General features: G+C 45.2%; 1 protein-coding gene across 9 annotated transcripts in view; it reads left to right on the top strand.

Annotated features, from left to right (window-relative positions):
- The first annotated feature begins 2,054 nt into the window (after positions 1-2,054).
- IRAG1 (inositol 1,4,5-triphosphate receptor associated 1) overlaps positions 2,055-14,675 on the top strand; it is a 102,325-nt gene continuing 89,704 nt past the window's right edge. For 6 of the 9 annotated variants that reach the window (XM_016147343.2, XM_016147339.2, XM_016147338.2 and 3 more), the window contains exon 1: positions 2,055-2,405. Coding sequence is in view for 7 of the 9 variants with exons in the window: in XM_016147339.2 (XP_016002825.2) it covers positions 2,339-2,405 (67 nt within the window). In the remaining 2 variants the exon portion in view is untranslated. Of the gene's footprint in view, positions 2,477-14,675 lie in introns of all 9 variants that reach the window. The other 3 variants (XM_016147337.2, XM_016147340.2, XM_016147341.2) reach the window with 2 other exon arrangements.

The following is a 14,675-nucleotide window of genomic DNA, read 5'->3' as shown; positions in this document are numbered from 1 at the left end:
TTTACACACCCACCAGTAATGTGTTTTAGGAAATTTTTGTGTTAATGAGGTGATTTTAAAGGTTATTTGGTGACCCCTTGGCAAGTCTGGTGAAAGCTATGGGCCTGTATCCAAGAAAACCACAGATTACATGATGTTTTAAATACAATTTTAGTTGGCTCAGAGACCCCTAAAGGCTATTCATGAACCCTAGTTTAAGAAACCCTGGCTGAAGGGGAGGACATATGGTACAGGGGAAAGAGCTTCAGGAACAAGCTACCTAAGTTTAATGCTAGCACTACCACTTACCAGCTGTGGAACGTCAGGCAAGTTGTTTCACCTCTTCAAGCCAGTTTCCTTTTAGACGGAAACTTATGATTCTATTTCACAGGGCATTTCTAAGGCACGTGCTTTTATGTGTAGCATCTAATACAGTGGTTGGAACAAAGTAGGTGCTCAATATACAGTTTGTACACACACAGAGAAATACACACACACACACACACACACACACACACACACACCCTTACATGTACACGAAGCCATTGGTTCCATTTCAACTTATGTTTGTAGTTGTCTTTGTAGCAACTCCTGCTGGATTCACAATATTGATCTTTGGAAGATCGATCCCCAAAGTGGGGTCCTGAGGACCTTAATTAAAATGCAGATTCCTGGGTCCCACTTTAGATTCATGGAATTAGCATTTCTGGAAGAGGGGTCCAAGGAACTTCACACTTGGTGATTCTAATGCACAATGATTTTGGAGAAATAGTAATAAAAGTTTTAGTAAATTTCTTCTAGTTCCCTATACCTGCAATTCTAGTAGTTACGCCATGTGGCTTTGCCAGTGGAAACCCATACCCAGATGATGGATAGTTATAGACACCTGAAAAAAGGCATAACTCATTCCCATGAGTCTCTTCCGGTTCTATCTACAAAAATACAATTATTTATGGGTGTAACAGACAGCATGTACTACATTTTCATCGGGAATCTCTCACATAGCAACGAGGGAGGAGGGAGTGTCCAGGACGAGATCCCCGTGGAAGGGATTGGGATAGAGGCCCAGTGGGCCAGGTTTGGAGGAGAAAGCCTGTTATGATTGGGGCGACTGACCCATGGCCAGGAGCTGGGAATAAGGACTGTGTACAGCCAGGCAGCCATCACCAGGAGGGTTTGTGGCCACAGGCCTTGAAACACCAATCCCTAGAGTTCTCAGCATGACTGGTGAATAGATCATGGGTGACATGTGATGGCCCCAGGCTAGAGTTGCCAGATTTAGTAAATGAAAATACAGGATGCACAGTTAAATAAGAATTTCAGATAAAACAAACAAACAAAAAATGTATTTTTTGGTATAAATATGTCCAGTACAATATTTGGGACATACTTATATTTAAAGAGTTATGTGATGTTTCTCTGAAATTCTAATTTAAGTAGGTGTCCTGTAGTTTATCTGCTAACTGCATCTAGAGCTTTCCTCTGCTGCATCCAACCTCAGAAGAGGCCAGAGCTCCCTCCCACGTGACCTGCCCAGAGCCTGGAGCTCCATCATCTTGGATCTAAGCGAGCACTGCACCCAAGGTGGGTGAGAGAGTAGGGACAGGGTGTGGGCTTCCGGAAAAGAGGCAGCCCTTCCTCACTTGTGTCTGGGCAGGAGCAGGAAATGAACTCGTGCCGATTGTCACCTATGAGATGCTGGCACTGTGTTAAGCCCTTCAATATTATCTCATTGCAGCCTCCTGCAACGCTGTGAGTTAGGTGTTATCACTATTATTCCCACTTTAGAGATGGGAAACTGAGTCTCCACGATGCTAAGCCCACAGGGCTGTTGCATGGAGGAGGAGGATTGAAGCCCTTGCAGCTGGTGACAGGTCTCTGATTAGCTGAATCTCCCAGGCCCTTCTTTCTGGTAATCCCAAGGGTTTAAGGTGGGAGCAGCCTCCGCCCCCAGGTCCTTGGGACAGGAAGTGTTCCCAGCTTCTCCTGGCTCAAAGCCAGGGTCTTATCCAGGCTCACATGCTTGCTGAAGATTCTGGGCTGGGAGGCGAATCTGCAGAGTTCCCTTGGTCCCCGTCTGGACAGGACATTGCCCAGTGGCATGAGCTGCCCATGGGCACTGCCATCAGCTGTGCGGGTGACTGTGGGAGGGGCCAGGGGCGACTTGCTGCCCTGAGCCCTGGGACAGTCTGGTCAGCTTCCCCTGCCATTAACCCCCGGACCCTGCCAAAGAGGGCTCCCGGAGGAGCTCTGGGCTCTAAGTCCCAGCCCCTCTCAGAGGAGGCGGGTGGCTGAGGCTCCACAGCCAGAGGCTTCTCAGCTCCAAGCTCCGAGGAGCCAGATGCAACATTGACCTTAAATGGTAAAAGCTCCCCAGAGTGAAGAGAGGCTGGCCAGAGGAGGAAAGGGGAATAACTCAGTTTTAGGTAAGTCATCACTATATCCAAGAATAACCTGCCTCTTCAGCCGGGAAACAGAGGGAAACTTCTCCTTAAAGGTACAGAGTGCTGGGATGGGGACGCTTGACTTTAACTTTCCAGGGGCGTTGGTTTTGAGGGGTGGCATTGCAGCTGAGTATTTTTATGTCATAATTTTAGCATAAGAAGTGAACCTTGCCAGTCCTAACTTAACTAAATCGTGCTTCTTTTGCTTGCTGTTGGAAAGCATGCACAGGTTAAGGCGAGAATGTGGGTTCTGACTGGAGATCCCCCTCCCTAGATTTCCTGTGGGCCCTTTTGGGGCAATAGAGGGTCTCCGGATTATCATGCAAGCCTGCACCGGCTGCTATCCCTTTCCCAGCTCTCTTCTGTGCTTACTTGCCTCTTTCTACCCTCCACCCCCAAGCTTGTGTAACCCACCCTGTCTCCCTTGGACCCTGTGCTGGCTCAGTCCTGTCTCCATCCTTGATCTGCCCTGTTTCTGTCTCTGCCTCTTATGTCCTGTGTTCTGGTCACAGTCCCTGTTTTTATCTGTTCCCATCTCTTTTTCTATTTCCAGCTTCACCTCCCTGTGCCTTTTCTCTGCTCTCTGGAGGGGATGTGTGCCCACCCTGTGGCTCAAGCCTTGCTCACCTCCAGAAGCTCAGTGTCAAAGCCATTCCTAGGGTGAGCGGCACTTGGGCTGGCTTCCTCCAAAAGAAAGGCCAGCTGTCTTGCTGCCTCCTGCCCAGTAAACAGTTGTAAAGCCTAGAGATGCTCTGCAGTTTGAGTAAACGTAGCGCAGGGTCGTGGATCCCCGGCCAGCGCTCCTGCCTCCCAGAGTTCGGCAGCTGCTGTTCTTGTAACATTCTTCACGCTGCTCTTTGGGGGTCTTGGGGAAATCAAGCGGCCCATGGGCTAGTCTGAGCTGGGTCTCCTGCAGGAAAAAGGAGGAATCTTTCCAGAACTGTTAGGCTGGGAGCACTGGGAAGTTAGAGCCTGCTAAGGGTTATGTTGTCCCTACCAGGGGGCAATGACAGGATGGTGAGATGGGGAGTTAACTCCCCTGACCTTGCCCAATACTTTTATAGATGAAACTCAGGCTAAGTGACTTGCCTAAGGTCAGACCGTTATGAAAGAACAGAGCTAGGACCCAAGCCAAGTCTGAATAACTCTAACTCCAGTGCTCCTGCCCCTCATCATAGATGCATGTGTACACTTCTGCCTTGAGTATGTCTAGTGAGTTTTGACCTAATGGACAAAATAGTTGTCATCATCATGTTTGTTTAGTCCGTAATTCAGTGGTGTGGTGTGTGTGTGTGTGTGTGTGTGTGTGTGTGTGTATTCACAGCTGATGCACCTTCCTGTATACTTGGTAGTAAGTAGATAGTAAGTAGGACTTACTACCAAGTATACATAACCTCTAAGATCATCTGAGAGGTCTAATCATATGCTAATTACTACAATATTACCAATGATCCCCATCAACATGTTTTCTGGAAGAAAGAAAAAGCCAACACGCCATTCTTACTATGCATCAAACATTGTTCAAAGCCCATTTCATGTAGTAATTCAAGACCTCCACAACCCTCTAAAGCGGGGATCATTATTACTGCCCTCATCTTACAGGTGGGGGCATTTTAGCACAGAGACATTGCACAGCCGGCATTTGACCCTAGGCAGCCCATCTCTGGGAGCTCTGCCCTTAAGAACCATGCTCTGTTCATCTCCGTTTGGTACCATTTCTGAGAGAGCATTGAGGGGAGCACAGACTCTTCCAACACTTTACCTGAGGCCTTCCACGTGTGATTTTATGTGCTCTATTCAGCAATACTACAAGGGCTGTATCTTTACCTGTTTTGCAGATGAGGACACTAGGACTAGGGGGATGTTAAATGACTGGTCCATGGTCACCTAGCTGGCAAGCGACAGAGCAGGGGATTTAATATCTCGGATCAGGATAGTTAGGACCATACAGTGCCTTCTACTTGAAATTAATTCCCAGGAAAACCAGTAGGCTCATAGTTTCAGGTGAGTGGTTCTGCGAGCCTGTGAGAGGAAGCTAGATTCCGTGCCTGATGGGCTGAGCTACATGTATGGTTTTCAGCTTCCCAAACAGTTCCCACCTCTTTCCTCTAAGTTTTGGTAATAAAAGTGCATGACTGCACCCTGTATCGCCAGTAGGAATGGAGACTGAGCCTTGTGAGGGCAGAGACCCTGTCTCAGGCTCTGCTGTGTGTTCTGCACCCAGAATGATGCTGGGAGTATGCTAAGTGCTCAGGGTCATTTTTTTTTTTTCTTATGAAGGAATAGACATAAAGCTCATAAAGTGTGTTCTGGTTAAACAAGGCCTCCGGTTTATTATGTATGTGTGCCTGATGATCAGATTCTTCTAGTCTGGCTTGAAAAGATGCATAGTGGGGCTTTCAAGTTATCCAACTCCTCCCCTCTCCCTCCCCTGCCACCTCTCCTGGATAGCCGCATGGAGCCCCTGGGCTGCCCCTCAGCTATCCTCTGTGTGGCTTGACAGTCAGCAGAGGGATTCTGTTTGCTGACTGAGTTGGAGCAAAGGTCTAGATGGATGGGGAGGAGAGATCTGCGAGCCCCCAAACTCTATCATGGCTCCTTGGGGGAGCTCTGTGAGTCAAGGAGGGAAGATGGAGAGCTGAGTTCTCGTGTAGTAAATGTACAAGGAAAGAGAAAAGAACATCAATATAAATTGGGTTCCTACCTCATGCCTGGATCTGTGCTAGAATCATTATTTAATTTAATCCTTGTGATAGAGGTGAGGATGCTGCTGCTGAAGTAGGTGAAGTGGCACAGGCAGAAGCACACAGCTGCTGGGTGGTGAGTGGGTGTTCCAGCTCAGGCCACCTCGGAGCAAAGCGGGCCCTTCTTGTGTTACAGGCTGCCCCACCTCTAGTTAGTAACTTGGGTCTCTGGGCAGTTATCAATTGTCACAGTCCACATGATGGAAAAATCGAGAAAGAGGCAAAAGGGAAACTTTGCCCAAGCTGTAAATTAAAAGTTTATCATGACTAGAAAAAGTAAATAAATAAGTGGGAGGACAGAGGATTCTTAGGGCAATGAAGATGCTCTGTGTGGAGGCTGGACTTTGAGTTTAGGCGACAGCCCAGGGCACCCTCGCTGAACGGGCCTTCAGACCCAGAGCCTTAGCAGAGACAAAGTGTCCTTGAACCAGCCCTGCCTCCTCTGTGAGGGTCTTCTCCAGGGGAGAAGGAAAACAGATGATAGTCAGACAGACAGAAAACTTTTTCTCCTAGCCGGCCCTAGATGTAAAAACTAGTTCGTGAAGGCTGGGCTTAATTAGCTCTGGTTAGTTTCTTCGCAGTATTATTTTAAATCGATTTTTATTGAAAATTTTTTCTTGGTAATAAAAGTAATGTAATAAAAGTAAGTTCTTCGCTAAACTTTCTTGGAAAATATAGAAATTAATATAAATAAGAAATTCAGAAATAAATATAAAGGAATAAAAAAAAAATCCCTTCAGAATCCTATCCCTCAGAGATAAATATTGGTAATAATGTGGTGTGTTTCTTTTCTTATATTTTTCTATATTTTATAAAGATAAGGTTTTGTAGAGTGCTCTTTAAAAAGAATCGAGAGACTATTTTTAGAGCAATTTTAGGTTCACAGCGATATTGAGTAGCAGCTACAGAGATTTCCCCTATGCCGCCGCCCCCGCATGTGCGGCTCCTTCCCCACCGTCGACGACCCCATGCAAGCGGTACTTTTATTACAATTGATGAACCTGCATTGACACATTATTACTATCCAAAGTCCATATTTACATTAGGGTTCATTCTCGGTGTTAGACCTTCTATAGGTTTAGACAAATGTATAATGACAAGTATCCACTATTAATGTGTCAGTACAGAGAATCTTCACTGCCCTAAGGATCCTCTGTGCTCCAGCCATTCATCCCTGCCTCTCTCCTAACTCACAACTGATCTTTTTACTGTCTCCATAGTTTTGCCTTTCTAGAATGTCATATAGTTGGAATCAAATAACATGTAGCCTTTTTAGAAATGCTTTTTTTACTTAGGAATATGCATTTAAGGTTTCTCCACATCTTTTCATGGCTTGATAGCTCAACTCTTTTTAGTACTGAATTATATTTCATTATCTGTTGGACCAGTTTATTCATTCACTTACTGAAGGGCATCTTTTTTTTTTTTAACTGAACATTCTAGCACTGTCATTTTTTTTCGTGTCATTAAAGGTACTTCAAAACATGTTTTTTCAATTGCTGTCTAATATTGAATAGTTTTAGCTTTGCAAACTAATTATCATTCCTCTCGTCAGGCATTTACAAATGTGGTTTTCTTTGAGGACAATCTCAATGGCACACACATGACAGCCTTTCCACATGTTTATGGCATTTGGAAATTCGGGTCTCAGAGGCAGGCTTGTGCGGTGTGGCCCATGGTGTGGGCTTGTTCTGCAAGACAATGATAAGTGGAATACTGACTCAGCCTAAAGTCACATCAGAAAAGTTGTTCCCTTTTAAGTTCTTTTCAGTTCTTCAGATCAAGGAGAAAGACTCCATCTGAAGTAGCCCGAGAATGAAGGGTGCTGCAGGACTTTCGGCGCTGAAACCAGAAGTCCTGGACAAGTTGTTCACCTGGTTTGAGCCTGGCTCTCCTTTCTATCTTTCAGACACTTGCTTGTCTCCCTTCTTGACAAAATGAGAGCAAGCCTCAGGCCTGGAACCTTTGTCAGTCAATAGCTAGTATTTAATTTCTTTTTACAACTCTATTTATGGTATAAATGGTACTAATTTTTTCACTGAGAGTAGGGATATAGTTTCCTTTTGAAATAAGTGAGTGCTTACTGTGTGCTAAGTGCTGTTCAAATGCTTTACCTGCAGTGCTTTTTTAGTCCTCATAGCAAGCCCCTGAAGTAGTTACTGTTGTTCCCCATTATGCAGATGGAGAAACTGAGGCACAGAGAGGGTAAAGAGCTTGCCCAACAACACAAAGCTGATGTGTGGCAGAGCTGAGATTTCACTCCTGGCTTTCTGGCTTTCTGCTAGTCAAATTAAAGAACATTAAACTAATAAATTTGTGGAAGGCGCACAGCCATGGCCGGAATGTGAGGGGAGTGCGCAGAGATACCTCAGATTTAGGAAACACTGGCTTGGCGGAAACTGGGATCTATGAGCAGGGGTACCCGTGAGTGCAGATAACGGGGAAGCTGAGTCACCCGGTGAATCTGGGGAAAGGTAGGAACCTGGAGAAATTGAAGAGACCTGGGAAAATGGTTCGAGCAGCTAACTGTCATATATACACAGCACATTTTCAGACTGTATCTCATGTGATCTTCCCAGAGGACCATGCAACCATGTTGTCTGTGTAACCTTTCACGAATTCTCCAGAATTCACAGTTCTGTGCACTATAGGTAGCAAAACCCCTCCTACTGTCCCCCACCCTACCCCCAGGGCCTTATTAGGATTTTTAGGGGCCCTAGGCACTTTTGCCTGCATGAGCCCCTTCTTCCTTAAGAAATTTATTTAATAATTGTTGGTTTAGATAAGTATATTAATGTTACATTTTTCTTTGACCAAAAAGTTCATTTTGTCTTCTGATTTTAAAAGAAGTGAGGACATTTTCATGGGCACTAGGCACTGTTCCTACCATACTTAATGGGTAAGTCAGCCGTGCTCCATCATCTTATCATTCAGAGCATAGTCTAGGGCATTACTGGTATTGCCCGGGAGCTAATTAGAAACGCAGACTCTTGAGAGCTGCCTTAGACCTACTGAGTCAGAATCTGCAGCTTAGCAAGACCCCCAGGTGATTTGTGTTTACATTGTATTCTGAGACATGCTGCCTACCACACTGTCTCATTATACTACTGGGACTATCTGAATCATAGGTCACACTGTTACCCCCAAATTATAGCAAGAAATTTAATAACTGAAAATCCTATATGGAAGATATATCTGGCATTAAATAGCCACATCCATGCCAAGAATTCCTGGATAGCCCTGTCTGCCAAAGCCATTCTTCTCTCTTAGCCAGTCAATGCTTCTCCCACCACTCAGCAGAGAATTGAGACCTAGGGAGCAGGAGCCTCTTATTTGCTTCTGGATAAGTTCTTCTAGCTTTCCCAGAGCCATCTTAGCAGAGGAAGAAATGGACACAGGAGGTGAATAACTCTCAGCCTCAACCCAGAGGTGACACACAGTCTGTCATCCAGAGCTAGTTGCACAGTCCCAAACAATGGCAAGGGAGACTGGGAACTGCAGAGAAGCACAGGAATATTCAGGGAGTGCTAACCATCTACTGAGGCAGAGAATTAGTGAGGCAAGTAACAGTCCTGCAGAGCCTGAGAGCTCCCAGAGGCGACGAATTAAGGAACTATAATGTGGGCAACAGGAGACTCAGCACTTGCAGAGAAGACCTAGAAAAACTGGGAGAATTAACTCAGAAGCAACCAGTACTTCTCCAATAATAAGGAGAGGAGCATCAATAAAGCAACAGAGGACAAAGGCTTTGGCAGCCAGGGTCGTTCAGGAATTCTTGGCATCCCACTTAATGCTGGATATGTGTTCTTTATAGGATTTCCTGTTACAGAATTTCTTGCTAAAGAGTGGAGGTGGCTATCCCAACTTGCATTGGACTTAAGTCAGCAAGATGTACATTCAAAGCCACTAAGCTTTTGGATCTGTTGCAGTAGATATACTGTTGTCTATTTTGCTTTCCTTGTTCTTTACAGCTCCTTCATGGTTCCACATGGAAGTAGGAAGTACTAGGGTTGGAGGCTTCTAAGGAGCAGGCTGGACTCAACTCCACTGTGTCAGGATGGAGGTAGTTGTGCCTCTTTTTTGCACCAAAGAGCTCAGGGGACTTCCCAGTCCAAGGCATAGCTCTTCCTGAGAAGGGGAAAGAGGTGCTCTCAAATTGAACTTGGGTCAAACAAAAGAATAGGGAGGAAATTTCTAGAGCTGAGGTTGAGCTTGTGGAGCAGACTCAGATTTAGCTTCATATCAACATCAAAAGGGATCATTAACCCAGGATTCCAGAAGGTCCCAGAAGACCCAGAAAAGGCAAAAGTTGATCTTAGTACAGGCAGAATCTGCTCTAGGAAAAAAGTTTTGATTATAAATGAGATGCCAACTGGCAGAGTGTGTGCAGAAGTCTGTGTTGGCATTGGCTAGTCACCTAGCAAGGAGAATTTCTAAACAATGGTGAATCTGAGAATAAATTTCAGAAGGCTGTTATTAAAAAAAAAAAAAGACCTTGAAAAGAGAGGCAAAATGAAAAAGCGCTACTGTGGGGGTATGGATAAGGGCATGGGCTAGGAGTCAGTCTCAGCTGGGCCCCAAATGGCTATGACTGTGTCAAGTTACTTCACCCCACTGAATCTCAGCCTTCTCATCTGAAAAACAGGCATAGTAGTATCTACTTTATAGTATCGCTGTGGAGAACAAATTAAATAGTGGACCTGAAATACCTTAGTCATTGGAAAGTGCTAAACAGTAAGAGGTCGATATTAAAAACTAGAAACACTTCCTTTAAGGTTTGCCACTAGGAGACAACAGTCAAGATAAAATAGCTCCCTTCTACAAAGCCGATGGTGAAGTCAGCCAAGCAGATCCAGGATGCTGGTGAGGATTAGAGATGGCAAGTGTAAGAGGCTTCCCGGTAAACACAGAATTACCTTCTGACTCAGCCATTCCACTCAAAGGTATATGCCCAAAGGACTGAAAACAGGTGTTCAAACAAAAACTTGTGCAACAGTGTTTATAGCAGTGCTATTCACAATAGTCAAAAGGTGGAAACAACCCAAATGTTTATCAACAGATGAATGAATAAACGAAATGTGACTTGCACATGCATTGGAATACTATTGTCATAAGATGAAGTGAAGTACTGATACAGGCTACCACATAGATGAATCTTGAAAACATTATGCTCGGTGAAAGAAGCCAGACACAAAGACCACATATCGTATGATTCCATTTATGTGAAACGTTCAGAATAAGCAAGTCCATAGAGACAGAAAGCAGACTAGTGATTTCCAGGGCCTTGGGGAGTGGGGGGAAAGGGAGGAATGGGGAGAGACTGCTTAATGGGTATGAGGTGTCCCTTTGGAGCGATGAAGAAATTTCGAAACTAGATCGTGGTAATAGGAGCACACTATTGTGAATGCGCTTAATGTCCCCGAATCGTACCCTTTAAGATTGTTAAAACTGTAGATTTTATGTTATGTGTAATTTACTACAGTTTAAGAAAAAAGAAGTTTTCTGGTGAAGAATAAATGTGACCCAACTATCAGGACCCACTTTTCTGGAATGTGGTTGAGGGGACAGGCAAGGGATTCAGAGTTTGTCAGCTGGAAGTTGAGGTCAAGGACCTGTGGTGACAAACCTTGTGCAAGTGCCCCAACAGGATCAGAATCAAGTAAGACATGCTCTCTGCTCTCAAAATGTATATACGCTACATTATTCCCACACAAGCACAGACTGACAGGGGATATATATATAAGAAGAGTAAATTCAAGAAAGCAAGACATTTATTCTGCTTTGGCCATCTATAAAGTGTTCCTAGAAAAGAAGATAGTTGAATAGGCGGAATTTTGGTAGGTAGGTTAGAAGTGGAAGGTTTTCTTGTGAAAAGCATAGGGTGGGAGAGTAGGGAGCATTTCAGAGTGGGGAATGGGCCGATATGAATCAGGCACAGTATGGGTGGAGCCGCAGGCGAGGGTTGTGAGAGAAAAGCTCCAAAGGGAATTAGGGTTGCTAAGAGAGTAGATTTTAAAAGTTCTCATCACGAGAAAAAAAATATTTTGTAACTCTACATGATGACAAATGTTAAATACTTATTGTGGTGATTATTTCATAATATACATCAATAAATCAACACATTGTACACCTGAAACTAATATAATGTTTTACGTCAACCATACCTCAAATTAAAAAAAGAGAAATCAGGATCAGATTGTAGAGGGCTTTGAAGGTGGAGCTGAAGAAGTGGGGGCTTGCTTCCCTCTCCAGGAGTCAAAGGGGCTGCTAAGCTGAAGAGTAAGATGACTAAGCCCATATTGGAGAAGCATCAGTGTGGTAGAAGGTGGGCTGAAGGGAAGGAGACTGAGGACGGGGAGATGATGCATCGTCTCTGCAGGAGTCAAAGAGCTCCCCCAACCCCAGAGCAATGGCAGCAGGAAGGGAGAAGCTAAGCCACATCTGGTGATCTTTGCATTAGCCAAAATTCTTAATTGCTTGAAAAAGAAACTTATTCAGAGTTGATTAGACAATAACCAGGATTTTCTGGATCACGTAATGGAGAAGTCTAGGGAAGTTTCAGATATGGCTAGATCCATGGGGCTCATTCCCTCTTTTAACTGTCCTTGGACCTCTTCTCAGGTGACCTCTCCCTGTGGTGGCACTGTGGTACTTGCAGTTTCCAGTTTGCATTCTATTCATCCAGAACCCTCAGTAGCAAGAAGTCCCCCAATTATTCCAACAAAAGTCACCAAATTGAATTTATTGGCTCTGTCTGAATCATGTGCCTTTGCCTCAATCGTCAGGGCCAGGGGCATGGGGTGTGCTGATGGGCCAGGCCTGTGTGACAGGCCTAATCCCACAGTGGGGTCAGCCACCCCCACCCCAAGCACAGGGACAATGAGGACGCTGCTGTTAGCAGAAGAGGGGAGACTGGGAGCCAAACAGGCAAAAACTGCAAATGTTCCCCTGGTACGCCGACTCTGTGCCGAGTAGTTTTTATATATCATTTCATCCTCTCACTCATCTCGAGGTGGAAATGATTATCTCCACTTTACAGAGGAGGAAACTGAGGCACAGACAAGCTTGTCCTTTCCTCCTGCCCCTTGAGTACTTACTGTGTCCCGTGCTGCACCAAATCTCTTAGGGAGCCACTAAAGAGCATCACAGCTAAGCGAGTGGGAACTAAAGCACATGGTCTTTAAGCTGAGAGACACCCAAACTGCATTTCAATCAGACAGCCTGTGCAGTGTTATAGATCCTGACCACTTAATTGTTAGAAGGTTGGAGGCAGCTCATTGCCCGTAGCACTCCAGTCCCATAGGCAAGGCAACTGGGAATCATGGTTGATCAAGGGGTGGCAGAGTGGGGAGTGTGAATCTCCAGACATACTTCCGAATGGTGGTCATTCAGAAGCATTCACTGCAGACAAACTTCATGAACCTCGCAGTGTCCCTGGCCTTAGCAAGGCGTTGCCGAAGAGGGTGACAGGGCATTTGTCAGGCAGGGAAGAGGGAGTAAAGGGCATTCCACGCACAGAGCACAAGATATACGGAGGCACTGAGGCATGCTTGGAGTGATAAGTCTTCACGATGACAAAATTCCCTAGGAACCCATAATAATTTTGTCAGAGGAAGACAGACTGCTTTAGAAATGGCTTCCGTTGGCATCACAGCAAGCCAGAAGCTCAGGCCTCCCTAGGTGATTCTGCTTCCCCAGTCTACATTTTTAGAAATTAATTCACAACTAATGACAGAGAACCACCCAGGCCACTTCAGAAAAGGGCCTTTTCTGCCCTTCTGAGCCTTGTGCCAGGTTAAAGGCCTTTGACTTGGTAACAGCAAGCATAAATCTTGAGCATTTCCTGTTCAGGAAGCAGTGCAAGTGTTGCTGAGTTGAGAGGAACTGGGCAGAAGTGAACGGAATAAGAGAGTTTAATAGTTGCCCAGGCCCAAACTGGGGTCTGACACAAGGCATTCTGGGTGAATAGAGATGTTTTAGAAATGCTGACAGTCCCAGGGGACTGGCAGCTGAGGGTGGAAGGCAATTTTAGATGCTCTACTATTTTTGGAAGCTGGATCACATTAATTCACTACTACTCCAAATGGGGGGCAGCTAGGGAGGCCTTCAGAGGCCCGAGGACCAGTTCCCAGCACAGCGCTGGTTCAGCCTGCCCAGAATTGGCAAGCCAGTGCCCACGCACCCCACCCCACCCATGCTCTGGGTTCCTGTGCATTTCCTAGTCATGTGCTGGCACACAGCACCCAAAACATCCAACACCAACTTCTCCAAAGAGAATCCTTCACCAACTAATACAAATGGATGAACCACCATCTTAGAAGGCGACCCAGGCTATTTCAGCAAATTGTGCAGCTCGGACCTTGGCTAAGTCTAGAGTGAGGAGAAAGGGGGATCAGAGGAGAAGACAACCAAAAATTTCTTCGGCCCTTCCTTCTTTGAGTTGGTTGAATCAGGCAGGGAGCAGACACTGTGCAGGGAACAGTCACTTTTCCCGTTGAGCTGAGATTCACTCTCACGTGCCTGTCACCAGTAGAGGAGTCACAAGACAGGGGAAACAGGCGTCACATGATGCCTGACCCTTTACTGGACCAGGTCTGGGTGGGGTGAAAGGAGGGTGGAACAGAATGTGTTCTGGGAACTTTCCAGCTGAAAGCCCAGAGGAGCGGTGCTGGCATGCTTATTAAATAGATCGTGTTCTCTCTGTTTCCAAAGCCAGTCCTCACTAATAAAGAGGAAAGAGTATAGGGCATCTCCAAACTTAGGGATGGATCCTGACCTTGAGCTTTGTTTCAAAGAAACATTAGGGGGAGAACATTTGCGCTCGCACTCCTAAAAACACAACATTTATTTGAATGTCTTTGTTAGCAGAATTCTAAATGGCTCAGATCAGAAATGATGAACTCTGATCAAATGATTCGACTTTGCGGAATGTTGCATGTGTTGAGTGTGGTGTGTGCACGAGTGTACGTGTGCAGGCATGGACATTGTGTACTTCTGGAGCACCTTGAGCAACTGCGTCCCAGCTCTCACTATCCATGCTCGTAATTGCCTGACTGCTGCTCTGTCTCTTACTACTGAGCCCAGTGGCTTGGACTATCTGGTTTACTGCTGAACACAGAGTTTGGTGCTTCATAGGTGCTCAGTAAACATTTGCTAAATGGAAGAATGGGCAAGTCATCTGCAGATGCATCTCAGTGAGCTTCTCTTTCTTTGTGGGAAGTCTTATCTCCATGTCTCTTCGTATCTGTCACTCTGAGCTCATGTCCCTTTTCCCATCATCTTTTTCTATTTCTTTTAGTCTTTTTGTTGTCTCTTTTATTTCTCCCTACACATCCTATCCTAGACACATTCACATATACTCCATACCCAATCTTTTCTCTTAAATTACATACAATTGGTAATTTTAGAGGTGGAAGGAAAAACTTAGAAATCATCTTGTGTAATTTTTATCTTTTATGTTTGGATAAACTCTCTAGAGAGGTTACAATGTATTGTGCAGCCACTACCA

Source organism: Rousettus aegyptiacus, unplaced genomic scaffold, assembly GCF_014176215.1.
Source record: "Rousettus aegyptiacus isolate mRouAeg1 unplaced genomic scaffold, mRouAeg1.p scaffold_m13_p_5, whole genome shotgun sequence".
NCBI classification, from domain to species: Eukaryota; Metazoa; Chordata; class Mammalia; order Chiroptera; family Pteropodidae; genus Rousettus; species Rousettus aegyptiacus.
The sequence above is the reverse complement of the archived record's forward strand: the minus strand, read 5'-3'. Positions and strand labels throughout refer to the sequence as shown.